The sequence below is a fragment of the Hippocampus comes genome, unplaced genomic scaffold (genome assembly GCF_001891065.2).
Source record: "Hippocampus comes isolate QL1 unplaced genomic scaffold, H_comes_QL1_v1.1 scaffold199, whole genome shotgun sequence".
NCBI classification, from domain to species: Eukaryota; Metazoa; Chordata; class Actinopteri; order Syngnathiformes; family Syngnathidae; genus Hippocampus; species Hippocampus comes.
Genome location: NW_017805372.1, coordinates 665725 through 684168, shown reverse-complemented (window position 1 = coordinate 684168; position 18444 = coordinate 665725). Strand labels below are relative to the sequence as shown.

At 44.1% G+C, this 18444-nt stretch overlaps 1 protein-coding gene across 4 annotated transcripts in view; it reads right to left on the bottom strand.

The window, feature by feature from the left end:
* Positions 1-2474: 2474 nt before the first annotated feature.
* Positions 2475-18444, bottom strand: part of fam163ba (family with sequence similarity 163 member B, genome duplicate a) — an 18858-nt gene continuing 2888 nt past the window's right edge. The window contains exons 1-5 of one of the 4 annotated variants that reach the window (XM_019871988.1): positions 16477-17020; positions 16143-16231; positions 7062-7177; positions 5553-5928; positions 2475-2686 (exon numbers count right to left, since the gene is read on the bottom strand). In XM_019871988.1, coding sequence (XP_019727547.1) covers positions 2637-2686; positions 5553-5928; positions 7062-7154 — 519 coding nt within the window. In that variant the 5' untranslated portion in view covers positions 7155-7177; positions 16143-16231; positions 16477-17020 and the 3' untranslated portion in view covers positions 2475-2636. Of the gene's footprint in view, positions 2687-2991; positions 5929-7061; positions 7178-16142; positions 16232-16474; positions 17021-18444 lie in introns of those variants that run through there. The other 3 variants (XM_019871985.1, XM_019871987.1, XM_019871986.1) reach the window with 3 other exon arrangements.

The following is an 18444-nucleotide window of genomic DNA, read 5'->3' as shown; positions in this document are numbered from 1 at the left end:
GTTCAAGGTTTAGTCCGGTTTTCGCCCGAAGTTATCTGGGATAGGCTCCAGAACCCCTGTTCATAATGAGGCATTCTTTAAATATAAATGAATAAAGTTGCAAGAACCATTGTTTGGGCGGAAAAAAATAGATGACTACGAACGTTGAATTAAAATGTCCTTTTTTATGTAACCGCCAGATGGCAATAAATTACCACTTAATATCCCTCTGATCCTTGAGTCCATCTCCCTTTGCCTTCTTCAGCGCCATGTCTTCAATTAAAAAAAAAAAAGTAGCATGATCAGGGAGTGACACTTTGACATATTCATGTGTTAATATACACCCAGGCCTCTCTGGAGATCTCATGCTGCAGGGCTGCGTCTCAGACTGATTCACCACCACCGCTTTAAATCGACAAAGTAAATCACTGGTGGTGGATTAACAAAGCAAAAGGTCAAGCACTGTATGCAACACGCGAGCGCAGCAGCTCAGACTTTTACAACACATTGCAGGAGGCTGGAGATGTTCACTACGGTTCACTGGGTAAGTGGAGGAAGAGGAACACTGTGAAAGATTTCGCTTTTAAAACGGAAAGAGGAAAGACTTCCCAGAGCGAGAGGAAAAAAAAATGGAGAAAACGTGCCGCTTCTGGCAACGGAGGACATAAAATCAAGTCCGTTCAGTTTTATGTCCTAAGGATTCATTGCTTATTTATCAGTTTGTACAAAGACCGAGAGGGCGGGAATGAAAAATTCAGACAGGAGAAATGGACTTTCTCTCCTTTTAGAAAGATCACACACACACACCGGCTGCTAATGGCTCATGCATGGCCTTGTGTGTGTGTGTGTTAGTGAGAGATGGACGACTGAGATTTCATCCCCCAGCTGATGCAGCAGCACTGAGCCAGACCAGGGTTATGCCCCCTAACATTCCAAACAAATGTATGGAGCAGCTGTCTTTGTTTATGTTCAAGTGGATGCTCACTGAACACAAATGTTTCTGTGCAGTTGGACAAGTACCCAACATAACATTTATGAGCATTTTGTGCAAAATCTCCATTTGAACAACGGCAGTGAGTGGAATACGATGGTGGTTAGAAGCACGTTTTGGCAAAAAAAAAAAAAAAAGCCTCATATCTACAGTCTCATCTCCATAATTCATGAGCATCCCAGCAACTCTGCTTTGCAGCATCTAAATTTCACGGTTGGAGATATGGTGAGCGGAACAAACAATGGGCACATGCTAACATACACAAACACAAAAATGTAGGGGCAGCCTACACTGTCACATTCTGCTCGCGTTGCTGATAAATTTGCATCTAGATGGTTCATGCTGATTTACACAAGAACGGCACAAACGGACAGCATGCAAGTCAGCCCACGTGCAGCCATGTGTACTATTCTTATGACTCTACACATACAAACTGTGTGATTGCTCTTCTTTAGTTCAGCTGAATTCAACATGATCCTGCATGTGTTATGAGTGTGTTGAGCAATGTGGCGGATACGTGGGCATTTTTTTCTTTCGTGAAACATTGACTGCGGATGGTATGATAAATGACGATGCGTGTTACGAGCATGCAAATGGTCATGTATGCACATGGCCATCCCTCGATGTGTCCTTGTGTCACCCTAGCCACCCCGCTGACAATTTTCTGGCTACGTTCCTGTACATGAGCAAGTTCCAGAGTCAAATTGTCACCAATATTCAACCTTTGTTAACTTTACAGGGGATATATCAAGTAAAACGGAACCATTCCTAACTGTTATTCCAGTGTAAAAATCTAAAACCTGCATCCTGCAGCTGTTTTGGCATACTAGTGTTTGATTATGGTTCGCTTCTGCTTCCTGGTCACTGTTTGTTAATAACGAGACCCCATCTGCTCCTCTCCTCTCCTCACGAAAGAAACAAACTCTAGTTTGCTTTGGTTCACAGCTGTCTGCAACAAGCCGTTTGTTCCGTGTGAGATATTTAAACAAAAGGAACCAGTGATCCGGCGAGTGTTTTGTGTTTCAAGTCAAACGGCAGACACGGCAGAGAATTAAATGTTACCAAGGGAACCGAGCGCGGACTGTCAAAGCTCTGATCAGATCAGCAGCGACGGAATGGAGTTTGCCGTTTGCACACAGCTCCAGTCAGCCTTGAAGTGAAGACGGCTGTTTGTGAAGATCGCTTACTTTGCCCAAGATGCACGAGAGTGATAATGAACCACCCTGACAGCAAGGTGAGGAAATGATTACCAGAACCTGTACAGGAGGGAGTTATTTCAACAACGAAGTGGCTGAGTCATAGGGGGAAGCGGCCGATCTCTATACACCCTATAAAGAATAACGATCCGGGTGAGGAAATAGATGCACTTATTAGCACAAGTGAGTCAGAGCTAATGAATGAGAGCTAGCACAGAAGACCGTGACAGATGGAGGCGTGTGAGGAGCCTCGCCTGGCACGGTACATGAATAGTCGCTTTGTGATGACATTTTTTTTTTTTTTTTTGGCGAGCTACATTCAGACATGAAAAACCTTTCAGATGATCTCTTTTAGACAACGATACGTTCACACTTACGCTCTATCGCGAGTGGGGTACGAAGCATATATTAGAATCGTTCAGGTTTAGAGACATCCGAGAACTGCGACTGGACGGCGACCAATTCGGGGGTCACCTCTCGTTCAAAGTCAGCTGGGATAGGCTCCGGTACACCCGCGACCCTGGGATAAGCGGCACAGAGAATGGATGGACGTTAGAAAACTTGGCCTTCACTGATTTTGATCATATGGGGGGTAAAAATGCTCATATTCACTCTGCTTATTGGCCTGTGTGTACTGTACCTTGCGTTAAGGTCAAACAACTCAGGCTCGGCCCATTACCCAGCGGTGCATTGAATTATACACTTACACCCCCCCCCCCAAAAAAAAATAAAAAATCTGGAGAAAATACAGAAATTAACATTTAGCAGGTGGATGCTAACTGGACTTTGATGGAATACGATTGTCACGGGTGCAAATACATCACATCAATTTGAACACCATTTTATTCTCAACATTGTGTCTGTTAGCCAGTTATCCATTTAAAAACAAGGACATGAACGTGTCTGTTCTACACTCGGAGAACAAAACAAGCTGGTTCGTGAAATAAACAGAAGTCATTCAAATACTTGACGGAAAAGCAACAGCGCATCTGAATACATATCTGTTATAATCTGAATAATACGAACAAGAATAGAGTTTCTTTTCCCCCCACTCGTTATGGCACCAAATTCCTCGTGTGACCGCCCCGTCGCATCATTAACAAGGAAAACATCGCATTGTTTGTGTGTGTATGTATGCATATTTGCGGGAAAGCTCGTCAATCACTCTGTGTTTGATCCGCTGGAAAAATAAATGAGCTTGCTCTGTAATAGGATAAACAGAGAGGGGGGGGGGGTGTCCAGTGCAGTTGCGTCCGCTTTCACTTTCTCTTGTTATGAAGCCGGAATAAATTCTATTCATTAAGAGCATCAAAATTCAAAAAGTCACCGATTCTTAGTCCGAGCGGCGGTCCTCCAGCAAGGTGAGTCAGGTGGTAGGAATGAATACTCAATTAAGTCTGACACCTTTTAGGAGTGGAGAGTCAAAAGTGTCCTGTTGAATATTGAGACAAGTGCCTTCAAAGCTTGAGTCATCTTCAGCGCCGATGATCGACAAATCAAAGACAACAGAAAAAAAAAAAAGGCTGCAAGAGTCCACGAAGCTTCAGCAAAGGGGAGGGGAGAATGGAATCTTTGTTTTCTTTTTTTTTGAAAGGAATAATCCATAATGACATTAAAACCTCTTGTACCATCAGTCCTTGGTTTTGACAGAAAGCAGTACATGCCGTCCGTCTCTTGAAATAAATCATCTTCAGCGTTATTGCTGCAGATAAGTACATGGGTGACCAAAAAAAAAATATATATCAATTAGCAATATTGTGTATTGCCCTAAAATGATCAGAAATAGTTCCACTCCCTATAAGGTTAGTAAATGGAATTGCGTGTCACCAAATATGGTTCCTAGCACAATCAGGTTTTTAAATATGATTTTGTGCATCCAAAACTGGTTCTTTGCCATATGATATGACCAAATATGTTTTTATTTTTCCAAGAAGGGTACTAAATATGGTTCCTTCCTCTATAAAGTGACAGTTCCATGCCCTTCAGAATCACCAAATAGGTCTCCTTGCCAAGTAAAATTACCAAATGTAGTGTCTTGTCCAAAAAGTATGACCCCTTTTTTCTGTAAGGTAACCAAATACAGTTCTTTACTCTGAAAAGTCGCCAGATAAGGTTCCTTGACCTATAGATTCGCCACATATGGTTCCTCACCCTTTAATGCCACCAACTATGTCGCCATTTTGTGCAAGGTTACCAAATATGGTTCCATACCTTTGCAAAATCACCAAATTAGGTTCCTTTCATTTTGAAATATTCAAATTTTGCCCCCTATAAGATTACCAAATATATTTCCTTGCCTGGTAACATGACCAAATAATGTTATTTTTCCTCTATAAAGTTACCAAACGTGGTTCACTGCTGTTTTAAATCATCTTAAGTTACCAGTTGGGGCTTCTTGCACTAAAACGTTACCAAATACAGTTCCTTGCTCTGTGTAGTCACCCAAAGTGATTCCATGCCCTATTGAGAGGTACAAAATGTAAATTCCTTATGACCTTACCCTAACAATTGTGAAGTGCTGGGAAATTTATTTTAATGGCAAAAATACATTAAAAAATATACTCCAATGAATGAACTTGGGTTTTTTTTTTTTGGTGCAGCCTTTTGTACCGTTTCCTACTAAATTCTTGCAAGAACGTATTGAAGGATTAAATAGAGTTAGACATTCACAGTCATGTGAGCGTATAACTGAAAGAGTCACACTACTTCTCAGAAGGTCCATGTACAAGGTACGAAGCACACTGAAAAGATTTGGGGGGGAAATAAATAGAGGATTTCTATCTTCTGCGAGCCCTTTATGTCATTTCGACATCACAGCCAAAGTTAAATCTATCTGCAAAAAAAAACAACAACAAGGCACCCCCGTCCCACAGGCGCTGAATTATGTTTCATAATCTCCATAATCTGTGCATGGAGGAGCAGACAGATCCTTCCATGGCAGGGAAACACAGCTCCTAATCATATTTTGCTTTGTTTTGTAGCAGCGATGGCAGAGAGAAAATCCCTGACCGTGATGTCATCCCGGAGAAGGGGCCGGACTATAGAAATGACATTTTGTAATATTTTACAAAAGTGTTCTCAAGCCAAGAAGTTATATAACAACTGGTACACTTCAACAGTTCAAGTCACAACTCATCGTTGTGTTAGCGGGTGGAAGTGAGTTCCTTGACCTGAACATAGCGTAGCAAATTGAGTCCTGAGAGCCAGTTGGATGTCCAAAGCAGACCACATCAGATGATACCAAATTGGACGATAGGGAGCACATTAACACCGAACACATCCATCGTTGAATAAAACCCGGAGGCCCGACTAAACATCAGTGCTGATGCTACAGCTGCGAGTGAACATTTCCCTCATGGTGACCGAGCGGGCCAAGTGTGGCTTACGGTAGTTGGAAATGTTGACGGGCACGGGCAATTCCATGTCCGGCTGCTGCGGGGGTGGCGGCATGCTGCGATAGCTGACCCGCTCGCCGCCGTTCCTCAGGCCATCGGCTTGGTGGTGGACCGGCGGAGGAGCGGGGGGCTGCAGGTAGAAGGGCAGCTCGTAGTGGGTGCACGACGGACAGAAGGTCTGCGAGCGGGTCAGTTTCCGGGCCAGCGGCGGTGTGGGGAAGAGGGCGGGGCCATTGGGAATGCAGGAGGCGGCGGCCGTGGCCGCCACAATGTTGTGGTTGGAGTGGACCGGCGGCAGGCGCGAGGTGACGGCGAAGTCTGGCTCCTCCTCCTCCGACTCGGACTCCTCCTTTTTACAGCAGTAATACTGGAGACGGGAGGAAGAGACAAGATGGGGTCAAATATTATCGGTACCTATATCTCGTACTTTGCTGTGCAAAGTTACCCGTTTTTTTTTCGTTGCGCTACAAAGTAAACACATTCATTTTCTTTGCCGACAAATCAAATCAAATAAAAAAAAAATACCCTTTTGTATCCAGCTCAGAGACGGCAATTCTCAGCATTCATACCCAGTCGCTGCTCAGTGCAGTTGTAGCTTTGCAAAGCAAAACATTTGCGGCTGCTATTTGTTACTCACAAAAAAAAAATGCAGCTTGCAGATGAATCCCGGGCATTTCGCCAGCTAATATCAAACCACAATAAAAGAGATTGCTTGGATTTGTCTGGCAATTAAATCGACCGTAACATGCCCTGAATACAGACGATAATATTGTTTTACACTCAATCAGCGGTGCTCTTGTACTTGACGGTGGAGAACGTTTCCAATTCTGCGGCAATTGTAGGTGAGACGAGGAAACCACTAACACTGTGATTCTGGGATGTTTTTTTTTTTTTTTTTTTTTAATTTAAACTCCAATGACTCCCCACCAGCCTGATAGAGCGATCTGAGGTTTGTCTCGTATGAAATCAGACACTGTTAAAAAGAGAGGACTTACTCACTGGAAAACGAGATTGATGTACGACGACGAGTGAGAGGGGAATTTAGGAGGAAGGGGGGTGGGGGGGGGAGATCTCATGAATGATTTACCGGCGGCTCAGATGTGAGAGCCACTGAGGCAGAATAGCTGATGTAAGTCGCGGCAGCGCGTGTTCCTTTCTTCGCGAGGCTGGCGCGAAATGAAAACTATGCAAACACACTTTGGTGAGTGCGGATATGAGTTTTGGTCCGCTCACTCCTCAAACAATCTGGCAAGTACAAGTTAATTTTCCATTCCGGAGGGTCACCGCATCCAAGCTCTATTTATAATGTCTTTATCATATAATGTGTCGTTGGCCCCTTCTCGATGATGTCGGCTTGCCATGACTTTGGGCCAAAATCGCATTTGGATGCATTTCTGACTGTCCTCCCGAGATGCAACTTCAAATGAATTACAAAAAAAAAAAAAAAAAAAAAAAAACAAGCTGGATGGTCCTTAACGGCCGTAATCCGTGTACACTCACCTGCAGTCTGCAGTAGCACAGTACTGCGATGATAAGGAGTAATATGACCGTAGCAAGAATTCCACCGGTGATGACCACTGTCCCGGCTGTCATTCGAATGGCTCTCCATCAACTGCCTGCGTTGGAGCAAAGAGGAACAACAACAACAAAAAAAAAGATAGGTGAAGAGCGGGATGACAATAACGAGCGCCCAGAAGGCTCACAACGGAGAGGCGCCATCAAGTAGATTACACCAGCGTGTCATCTCGGCACCGCTTATTGAATTATCCAGCTGTTACAAATAAATGTAATGGAATCATCTGGCAAGAGCTGCTCGCTGTGTCGGTTCAGACTTGAAAACGTTTGGGGGGCGCAGAGGGAAAAAAAATAAAAAGTTGTTTGAGGATGTTTGATTACAAGCAATTGAGATGATATGCGGGAAAAAAGAGAGAGCGGAGAGAGAGACAGAAGGGAAAGGTCAGGATGAGAGACAGATATGACGAGCGGATATGAAATGAAAACAAGAAGGACCGAAGGGGATGAAGATGCTGGGAGGAAGTGAAATAGGATGGGGGGGGGGATAAAATGGAGCATTGGGATGCTGACAAAAGGCAAAAACAGGGTGATTATGTCATGAAAAGAAGGCATCAATAAATAAACAGAACGCGTTATTTTCATCACTAACTAGGCAATTAAACTTGAAGTATCCTCACTTATTTGTCCCTAAGGACAAAAATTGACAGCCTCACAAAAATAGCCATTTCCCCCACAATCACTAGCAAGATTGTTACTCATTTTAGGAGTTTTTTTTTTTTTAGTCTCCCTTGAACTGTTTCTCCCCCCACTTACAAAAGCTGCACATTCAGAAACAGGGGACAATTTAAATCAAATAAGGGGATGGACTAATTTAATTCAGGGCACTCATCTGTTGCTGGAGGCTGCTCCGCCCCCTCAAGTCAAAAACTCATCATTAGCGACTAGTCAGGCTCAAACAACCACTAGAGTAAGCATGAGTCGACGAGTCAGTGCTAATGTTAGCGCTGTACCACTTGGGGAGCGGTGCTAGTCTTGAACCTTCTTCCCCCTTCTCTAATTAGTGCACACGTGATTGATCAAACCACATACATATTCACGCATCGAAACTGTCAACACATGCTTCACGCGCATATGCCACTTAGCCCTCGTGCACGGTTGACTAGCATTCTCTCATGAGGCCACTTTAACCCGATCGGCGTGTTACCGCGCTGAATACACACACCACCCATGCACGCTCCACAGTGTGTAATAGCTCCGCTTTGGCTGGTGTTCGTCCACCATCGTGACACGAGGTTGGCGGCAATCCCTGGGCCGCCGCTAACGCGCTCAGACAACAACACGGGGAATAAAGCGCCACACTTTGATGGAACATGGCAGAGATCACAGCGGAGGTCTTGCTGGAAATAATGGCCGCTGACAGGCTCTCAGCCGGAGCGAAGTGGAACGCTTGCGAGGTGGTGAACAATGAGACTCGCACTGTTGCAAGTTTAGGCTGTCAACACACATGCGTGCACGCGTGCGTGTGTGTGTGTGTGTGTGTGTGTGTGTGTGTGTGTGTTCGGCAGGGCGTTGTGTGAATAACTTCCGACGCTCTTGGTACTTTCCGTCTGTGACTTCTTTGAATGGAAGTGTCAATCAACAACTTTTTTTTTTTTTTGTCCCTGATTATTCACTCGAGTCTACAAGTGATCATTCCGTCTCACTAATGAAGCTGCTTTCCAGTTGGGAAACGGGATTTAGCGCCGTGAAACATTCAACACAAGTGCTACTTATTTCTTTGAAAAATAAGTCGATGTTAACCCTTATGCAGTAATACAGATTGTTACGTTTAAAGTATTTGTCCCAAATTTGGTTGCACTTTGAGGTGTGACAACTTTTTTCACTTTTGAATTTTTTTTCACTTTCAACTTTCAAAATGTTCAGTGGCATCCTGCCAAGACATTCATACATATATATTTTTATTTATTTATATTTGGCGCCCTCTATGGGCCACAGCAGCAGGAGTGTGTCAATCACACACTAACTATGCTGCATATGTCAATAAAAAAAAACAACCAGTCCAAATCTTGCATATGACATTTTTTTTTTTTTACAATCAGAACAAATGGTTGTAGTGTGTTTGTGGAAGATGGCCTTTCCACATCTGCCACAATAATTCGAAGCACGAAGTGGTTTTTCGCAAAAGCTATATACTTTCTCTTTCTCGCATGCACATGATTGGCATACTTTTCGTGCGTTTACGTGCATAAAGTTCCCGTAGTTCTCCGACATATAGTTGATGATCTTTCGCCCAACGTAAAACTCGATTTTCAGAAAAAAAAACTTGATTTTCAAAACAACGTCCAGCCAGTAACTATCGTTGCAATGCATTGTATTCGTTAGTGCGTGCTGCAACCTCAAACAGCAATGTTCGCGCAACAACCGCCCAGGGCACTGGGCATGCCTGTGCACAAATGCACATTGTGCATGCGCGATCGACTGGCGTGCAGACGAGAAAAAAGGCTGACAAGCCCATCATTTCAAATGGCCGTAAGTACACTCCTAAAACGTGGCTGTTTGGCCTGTGCTCAGCGCGTTCACGCGAACGCGCGTACCCGCGCGTCACGTTCATTCCGAGACCACACGGCCGGGGCATGCATTGCATAACAGCTTGACCAATTCAAAAGTCGATTTTCAAAAAATAACACCTGATTTTCCAAAAAGCACCCAGCGAGCAATGCTCTGCAAACTGCATTACATTGTTTTGCACGTGCGCGCGAGCGTGAACGTGCAAAACAATGTAATTTATGCGCAACATACGCGGGTGGGACATCTTTAGAGGTGACACCAGGAAGTTGAGTCGGTCTGGCTGACGTCTCTGCAAGAGACGCGTACGACCTGACAATCCAACGGGCACAAAATGGCGGAAAAGTACTGCTTCGATGTCTTTGATCAGTACTCTTCTATATGACGTGCACATACGATCATATCCATACACATAGATGCAAATAGACCTCTCGCAACAAACTATACAGTTTATTCGAATGAAAATGACGAATCGGATGTTTACGAAAGGACGTAGTGAGCCGGCCGAGAATTACATTTTAGGCTCTGGCGCCATCTCATGGAAAGTGAGGGACAAACCCTACTAAGACAATTCTCAAGCTTTGATAGTATTGGTGAGCCGCCGGTGATGTGATTTGTGCAGAAATTAGAAAAATGCACGATAAAACACCGGGTTTAGAGTCTATTGAAAATTGGAATTTATAATGGCCGTCAATGTGCCATTTTTTGGATTTATACTTTAAGCAGTGGCAAAATTTGTCACGATGTCATATATACCCACTATAATGTTCAAAAATGTCCCGCTTGCGGTCATTTTGAACTTTGACCCCTTTTGACATCCTATGCAAAATTTCAGCTTCGTGGAGTTATTTTTCACACTTTTGGCTGTGTGTACAACTGTCCAACTGTCCAAAAAAGACCAATTTGGGACAGATACTGCATAAGGGTTAATGAAGCACCTGTTCAGGATCCAAACAATGTCCTTGATGAATCAATAAAATAGCAAAGTGGCTATTAGGTAAATGAGTGAAAGTTTATAGGGAACGTGTTATGGGTCTCAGGAGTTAAGTGTGAAATTGAACAGCCAAGTAAATGTTTTGTTCTCCGTCTAGTTCCGAAATTGGGAACGAGGCCGAGTCCTTTACAAAATAACAACCAACGTACTGAGTTTCTCCGCCCATGACGTGATGGGTTAGGCGACACCGGCACGCAAAAGGACCCCCGACCCTCGACATGGTGTCGAAGCTAAAAGCTAAGCCACGATGAGTTTTGATGGATGCACAGATGAGCATTAACTGCAGACATGAACTCCAGATGAGCAGCTCCTAGAACTGGCTGCCGCCTCAAGTGAAAAGGTTGTTATCTTATTTTCCACTCTGCACTCGGTTTCTAGCAAGCAGAAGCCACTCTCGGCCAGTGCTCCGATTGCGTCCGGTTGTCATGGTAGCGAATGCGAATCAAAGTTCATCGGGCGTGGCCCATCGGGATTGGCCCCATAAGCCTCATACAGGCTAATGAAAATATTTGTATTTTCAATGCCCACTAGGCTGTGTGAATGGCAAACCGATGAATAATCAGAATCCTTCACAGAAAAGAATAAGTGATTTGGATTAAATATAGTAAATCATGGAAAGAAAGAAAAAAAATCTGGACTCATCTGCATAGGCGCTGTGCGGAGTTGGCAAAGGGCCCAGGCAGACAATCGGACACCTATGAGCCGTGACACAGTGCAACGTCCTGTCCGCACGACTGCAGCGTCACCTGATTTAGCCCGGCCCGGTGTCACGTTTCCCCATTTGACACTGTCTCATTGCAGCTCTTCAGTCAGCCCATGGCGGAATGACCACAGAAGCTGCCTTACTTCACCGACTATACATTCCAACATATTTGGTATCACTTCAAACGCAACAATACGATGAACAATAAATGGCTTATAGATGATTTGATTTTGAAAAAATGCTCCCAAATTGTGCTTTTACAAACAGCGGAGACTCTCTCGAAACCTTTTCCACTAACAACCCAGGCTAAACTTAGCTCCTGTCCAACATACAAAGCTCGTCTCTGAAGTTGTGATATATCGCTTGAAAATACCACCAACGTACTTTGTTCCTATTTGACACATTTTGGAGCCATCTCGTGATATTGTGACGAATGTCAAAAACATGACTGGGACTCGCTCACAAATTTAGTGTCAGTCAGATTTGCCCCTGAGAAATTGTGTTGACAGAGGACGCCATTTGTCGCCAAAGCCCCAGCACAGTTATGACCTCCTACTGGGGAAAAGCGTTACCACTGCAAACACATTAAGTAGGTGGTTTCCTGTCTGTTTAGCCTCTTCCCTTCCCCTCTGCCTCCCGTTGTTCGGCTGATGCGGGACGCCCGCGCCCCCGGGAGCGCCGCGAGGCATCTGTTTCAACATGACTTTGAACAGCGGCTGAGCTACGAAAGAAAATGCTTGCGCTGCACAGAACGGAGGGGTGATACGACAATGAGCGCACCGCTGCCACCTACTGTAGTGGATATGCAATTACCGTTTATGCTAATAAAGCAACAAAAAAAAGTTCCGTGGGGGGTCACAGTCTCAGAATGTCAAAATTCTCTCGCAGCCACCATATTTAGTAGAACCTGGCAGGAAATTGCCAACAACCATCATCCTCTCTCTCGCAGCCACCATATTTAGTAGAACCTGGCAGAAAATTGCCTCAGTGCGCCCACTATAGGACACGGTGACTCACCAAAATCTGGCAGTGGAATGGAATAAAAATAAATAAATAAATAAAATAACATGCACAATACAGCTTCTGCTCCTTCCTGCGCAATAATGCTGCTTGAAATGCAACACCGTGCTCGGTATTCCATTTTACCAACAAAAGGCTGCAAATTATCAAAGCCTGGTGATGACTGACTGAAAATGCAACTGAATAATTGAACGGTGTAGCGGCTTGTTTGATGGACTGGATTCTTTTTTCACGATCGGAACACAGCGGTCTCACGTTGCATTCACACTTGCCGATTGGCCAGATGTGCAGAGGTGCACTGTGCAACGTATCACCTCTTTTATGATCAAGTGTTTAACACGCTCGATGCACTGTGCAACGCACGGCCTCTCTTCTCAGCGCTGCAAGTCGCCAAATGTACTTTCTTGTCACCATGACCACAATCGTTGTGCGTTCTTAACCCGAGCACTGCTTTATGTGCACATATGAAATCAGTGAAGGCCGTTATTACGTCTGCTTTGTTTTGACCATAACTAAAATGTTATCCGGTCCTATTTATCTGCAAAATAAATCTGAGCCAAGAAGAGGGTGAACAAGGAGACAGGCAGCAGCATCATAGAAACTTCAAAGTGGGCATACAGTATGATGTGCTTTTTAATTGCTTGTATAAAAATAGTTGTGTGCCTGGAGTGCCTACTCACCCATCGAATGTGAAACTGGGAAAACAAGTCAATCTTTGGTTGAACTGCCTTGCCAAACGGAGTTTCTCTGCCCACGCTAGCATCAGCTAGGCTGGGTGAATATCCAGTGCCACTTTACAGCTATGGCCGGAGTCGCAGCTGACAGACGACACTGTCTGAAACACGATCATGAAGTGACCCACACATCCTCCATGAGTGTGATGCCCCTGATGGTATCATGCCAAAAGGTAAGCAGAGCTGCGTTGTGTTTTGTTGTTTATCGGCGCGGATTAGCGTTAGCCTCCGATGAGCAGCACATACTTGATTGCTTAGTGAAGTTGTCCACACGGTGGGAGTGAGAGGTCACTGGCCAAGCAGTATATGACTTTCATGGGACAAAATTGGGCTGATTTCAGCAAGACAATAAATAAGGTGACTATAGTGTACTATAATTGTTGATGTTTGGGGTATTTTTAAACAAAGCATCCCAAAAAAATCGTTCTGTACTTTAATGGGAAAAGTAACCCATAAACGCATCACATGTACACTAACTTACCCAATTGCAATGTATTGTATTGCACAGCATATCGCCTTATTTTGTAACGTGCTCATGAGAGGACTGAAAGAGAGCCGCAACAGCTTAAAAAAACTCATAAAATAACGGCTGTTAACTTGGATAAGGTTTAGTGCCACATAAAGAAGAAAACACAGAAATGCAGAAAGCCTGAGAGAGGAGGAAAAGATGGATATTCAAGCATCCTTGACAAATATATACGGTTCAGTGTAAGAAAAACTAGGGGGAAAAAAAAACCTTTAGCGGGACTGTGTTACTATGGCTACTGGTTGACTTAGCATCACCTTCTTCTTACTTGCGTGGGCGCTTTTCACTAAAAAGTTTGAGCCTATTTTGTACTGGAAGCAACTTGTCAAGTTTGGAAAATAGGATATGGATAATTCAAACTGAAATAAAGGCATACATATCCAAACATGCATTTGGCCGTGTGGGCCAGCACAGTAAAAATCACTTGAAAATTTGCGCTACAGTTGGGTAGCTAATGATGAACCACAGTACAGTCTGTTCACTGTAGCTCTAATAAAATGCAGCGGCTTCTCTCCCACTACTTCCTGTTACCCCCCCCCCCTCCCATGCTCATGACCATGCCCCCCGGGGATGGGGGGGGTGGGGGTGGGATGTTTTGGAGGAAGGGAGGAGCAGGGTGGCGACTGTTTAACACGATCGCATCCTTCCCTTCTTTTCGTGGCCCACAGTGGATCTGCAAGGATGCTCACTCCACGTGGTGCATTTTAACGGTAATTAAGGCGCGCTGTGTGAGCACTCAAGTGGACATGTAATTGCATTTATACCTCTGCACTTTTCTAACACTGTTGAATCTCCCCCCCTCCCCCTTTTTCCATATTTCATATGCTCTCCCACTCCTCCTCTCGCCGCACCTTTCCTCATGTTTTTTCATCGAGTTCTTTTGATATCTCCAATCCTCCTCCTCCTGCTCCTCCTCCTCCTCGTCCTTCATCTCCCCATCTCTACTCCAGCTCTCTAATGGCCGAGGGTCTCCGTGCTGAAACATCAGCAGTAAAAACACACAGTCACGCTCTATGGGGGGAGTTCAATGTGTGTGTGTGTGTGTGTGTGTCTCTGACTGATCTCTCAGGGGGCCAAGGTTATTCGGAGGGTCACTGATGCATGTCGCCATGGGAACCCAAGCCCCGCCTTTTTCCCCATTGCTGGAGGCCATCTTAAAAGGCACAATGGGCGGGTGGATTGTTTTGAGATGTAAAAAATAAAAAAAATAACTAAAAATCCTTGGGAATTCTTTCCTAGAAAATGATACGTTGCTGTAATTATATTCATATTAAAGAAACTATAATTGATCAGGGAGTGGCAATGACATACTTCATACAAAGTGATATTAATATTTATCTCATCAAAATATACTTGTTGGTTTAAGTGTCTGTATAAATGCTTGGAAGCAGCCAAAGCAAATCACATTTTGGTCACTTAAGTCAAAATGGATGCCATGCATTTCACCACGAGGAGAGATGAAATTCATATGATGTGACTTCATCAAGCCAATCAGCAAATAAAACGAGGGACAAAAAAAAAAGAGAAAAAGTGTTTTGATGTTTTGTTTTTTTAGTTAGTATTTGTTTCGAAAATTGTTCATCAGTTAAGTTTTTCATAGTTTTAGTTGTTTTTAAATATGTAGAGTAATTGTTCAGTGCAAGCGAACAAAAAATGCCACTTAATAAATACACACTACATGAGTACAATTCTCAAACAACTGCATTTCCTTCTTCTTTGTGTACAGCATTACCAAAATAAATTTAAAAAGTACAATCAACTCTGAAATATCATTTATGATATTCATTAACAAAGATGAACAGGAAGGACACGTTCGCCCTAATTTTAGTTAGATTTAAAAACATATTTTTTTCCAAGCATTTTCAATTAGATTTTATTTCGTGAATGACATTTTTTTTTTTTTCAATTTTAGTTTTAGACACCGATCATTAGTTTTTGTGACTTGGCAACTTGACCGAACCCCTTGCTGAACCCTAACGCTTCCAACATGAACGTCCTCAAAACTGTGCTCAAAGCCACCTTGCTGCATCCGTTACAAAAACCGGACGATGAGAAGCAACGGCCACCATTTTAACAGTGTTGCCTTTTTGGGTTAAATGTCTAAAAAAAAAATACGGGAGTATGGCTACCAGTTGTCTGCAGGAGCTGTGACTCGCAAGTCATGCCGTTTTGTCAGCATGTGGCAACTCTCGCTCACCTTCCCCCATGCTCTCATCTCAATCTTTTGCTGCTTTTGTGCTCGGCTCCATGTGCAACAACAAGCACTGGCACTGCACCCGATGCTGTCTAGATGGACTATAACCAATTATGCATTAAATTGAGGAGTGTACGGGGAGATGAAAAGCAGACGTCTCCCATTATGGCTTAAATGAGGCAGTGGTGCTGTCCGTGGTTTTGAAATTGGACGCGCCCCTGCCTTGCGAAGTTTACTTTGGGGGGGAAAATAATGCGGGACACAATTACAAAGATGTGTGCATTTTAAATCGAACCCCAATAGGAGAACGACTTGAGAATTCAGCCTCACCTTCAGAGATAAGATGAATCAAGCAGGTCACATGGAGGCTAGCGGCGGCTGATTGGATGCCAGGTCCTGATCTTTGCTCGACGGAAAGACTTCGGGTCGACCCCGGTCACGGGATAATAGGATGAAAATGTAAAAGAAAATAAAGAAAGTAAGTCAAAATAAGAGCCGAGCGCCGCACTTATAATAAATAGACGCGTAAACGGACAAAAAGGAACGTTGCAAAGAAGGTATTAATCTCTTCCCAAATACATTGTGCTCATGCAAAACTATTGAATCCAAGAGCAAAAAAAACAAAAAAAAAACAAAAAACAATGACAAAGTGTTGCACACACACTTCCATTCACGGCTCCGGCTGTTGTTTTTTGGCGATAGATGAGCAGGAGAGGCTGATGGAGCAAATAAAAGCCTCCTACGCAAATACCCCCCTCAGTCTCAGCGGCATATGTGATGGAGGAGGAGACAGCGTGAAGGCAAAACTCCACACCTCCATCCCAAAATTAAAAAAAAATAATAATTTAAATGATCATTAAAAAAAAAAAAAAAGAAAGAAAGAAAAAAGGAAAAAAAAAATCAAACAGTCCGAGGAGGTCCGGCTTGGTTTCTTGGTGTCCGGCTCATCCACAACCAGGCAAAGCGGCGGCTCAGCAATCTATTTACCTCCCATGCAGCCCCTTCGGAAGCAAAAATAAACTGTGTCGGGAGGATGTGGGGGTGGGGGGTGGGGGGTTATGTCAAGAGAATAGAGGAATGCACGCCGATTCCTGCGGAGCCGACTGAAAACACGCGGCGGTGGTGCCAGTGAGCACGCTCAATGAGCGAGCAGCCTGGGGGATGGCGCTTTAGTCACAGCCTCACATTGGATATGAGAGATGATCGAGAGAGAGAGAGAGAGAGAGAGAGAGAGAGAGAGAGAGAGAGAGAGAGAGAGAGAGGGTGGGGGTAAGAAAGAAAAATGGGGTACAAGTCCATTTGGAGTCTTTGAGCCTGCAGGCGGCGCATGGTTGGATGCTGACGAAGTGGAAGGATGTGGCTGGAAAGTAAATGAATGAAAGAAAGGCTCATGCAATGAAAAGTCACCATGAGCAATTGGCACCACACAGAGGAAATAACAGGACAACAAGGGAAGATAGTCAAGACTCAATCAGAATTATATAAAGACATGCGACCCTTGCCTGCCAAAAAAAAATAAAAATAAAATAAAAAGGGCCAGGAAAAGCCTACGAGAACATCGTAAAGGCAAAGGTAGACAGAGCTGCATAAAGATTTCGTGGATGAACAGATTAGCATTAGCTCACAGCCGCTCATACTTCATTACTCGAGTCGCATGTTTCAGGTTTCGACATGGCGAGTATCGTCATGGTAACAAAAGTCAACCACACCATTGAGCCAGTGGCGTATAAATTCAATCACCTACTCACCAACACGAGACGAGGCTAATTTTAGCAAGACAAGGAAACGGATTTGTAAAAATTCATCTCATTTAGGAGTTTTGACAGCAACTCAACTTGGGACGTCAATGCACCACTGCATATTTGGTGTTTTGGATGAATGCAATAAAAATTGCCACGGGCACCCTCCAACATCTTACTGGAAGTCGAATCATAATGGTGGAAGCGGTTCTACGTAGCGGCAAGTCCACATTAACTTCTTTTTCGGGGTAATGACCAGATGATCCAACACTTTTGTCCACTAGTCTAACCGTCTTCTCTGCGCAGTTAGAGTTAGAAAACAAAAAAAATATTCCCTGAACTCCATTTGGATGACACAAGTTAGTCATGTCCTAACACTTTTTTTTTACCCCCCCACCTCCCCACCAGGGGTTGTTCACTTCCTCACGACAACATCGATCAGGCATTCAAGCTGCGGGTGTGACAAACATCCCCCTCAGCTGTCAGCCCCCCCCCCCCCCCCCCCCCCCCCCCCCCCCCCCCCCCCCCCCCCCCCCCCCCCCCCCCCCCCCCCCCCCCCCCCCCCCGATACTCAACCGTCTCGCCACTTTGCTTCCACCTCCACTTTCCTCCTGTCCACCTTCTCCAGCCGTGTTCCACATCGGATGAATGTCTGAGTTTTTATTGCATCCATTATGCACACTCAAAGACATGAAGATTAGTGCATTTGGAGAGTGTACGCTTTTGAATTATTCAACATTGAAGGAATAGGAGAATAAAATACGGTTGGATTGGTGGCGTTTGGCTGAAATCGCCTTTTATTCCCTTTTCTTGCCGGGCTGCGCATAACATGATATCTTGTGATTTTTTTTTTTTTTTGATGATTTATAAATCATGAAGACTGTGCTAACAAT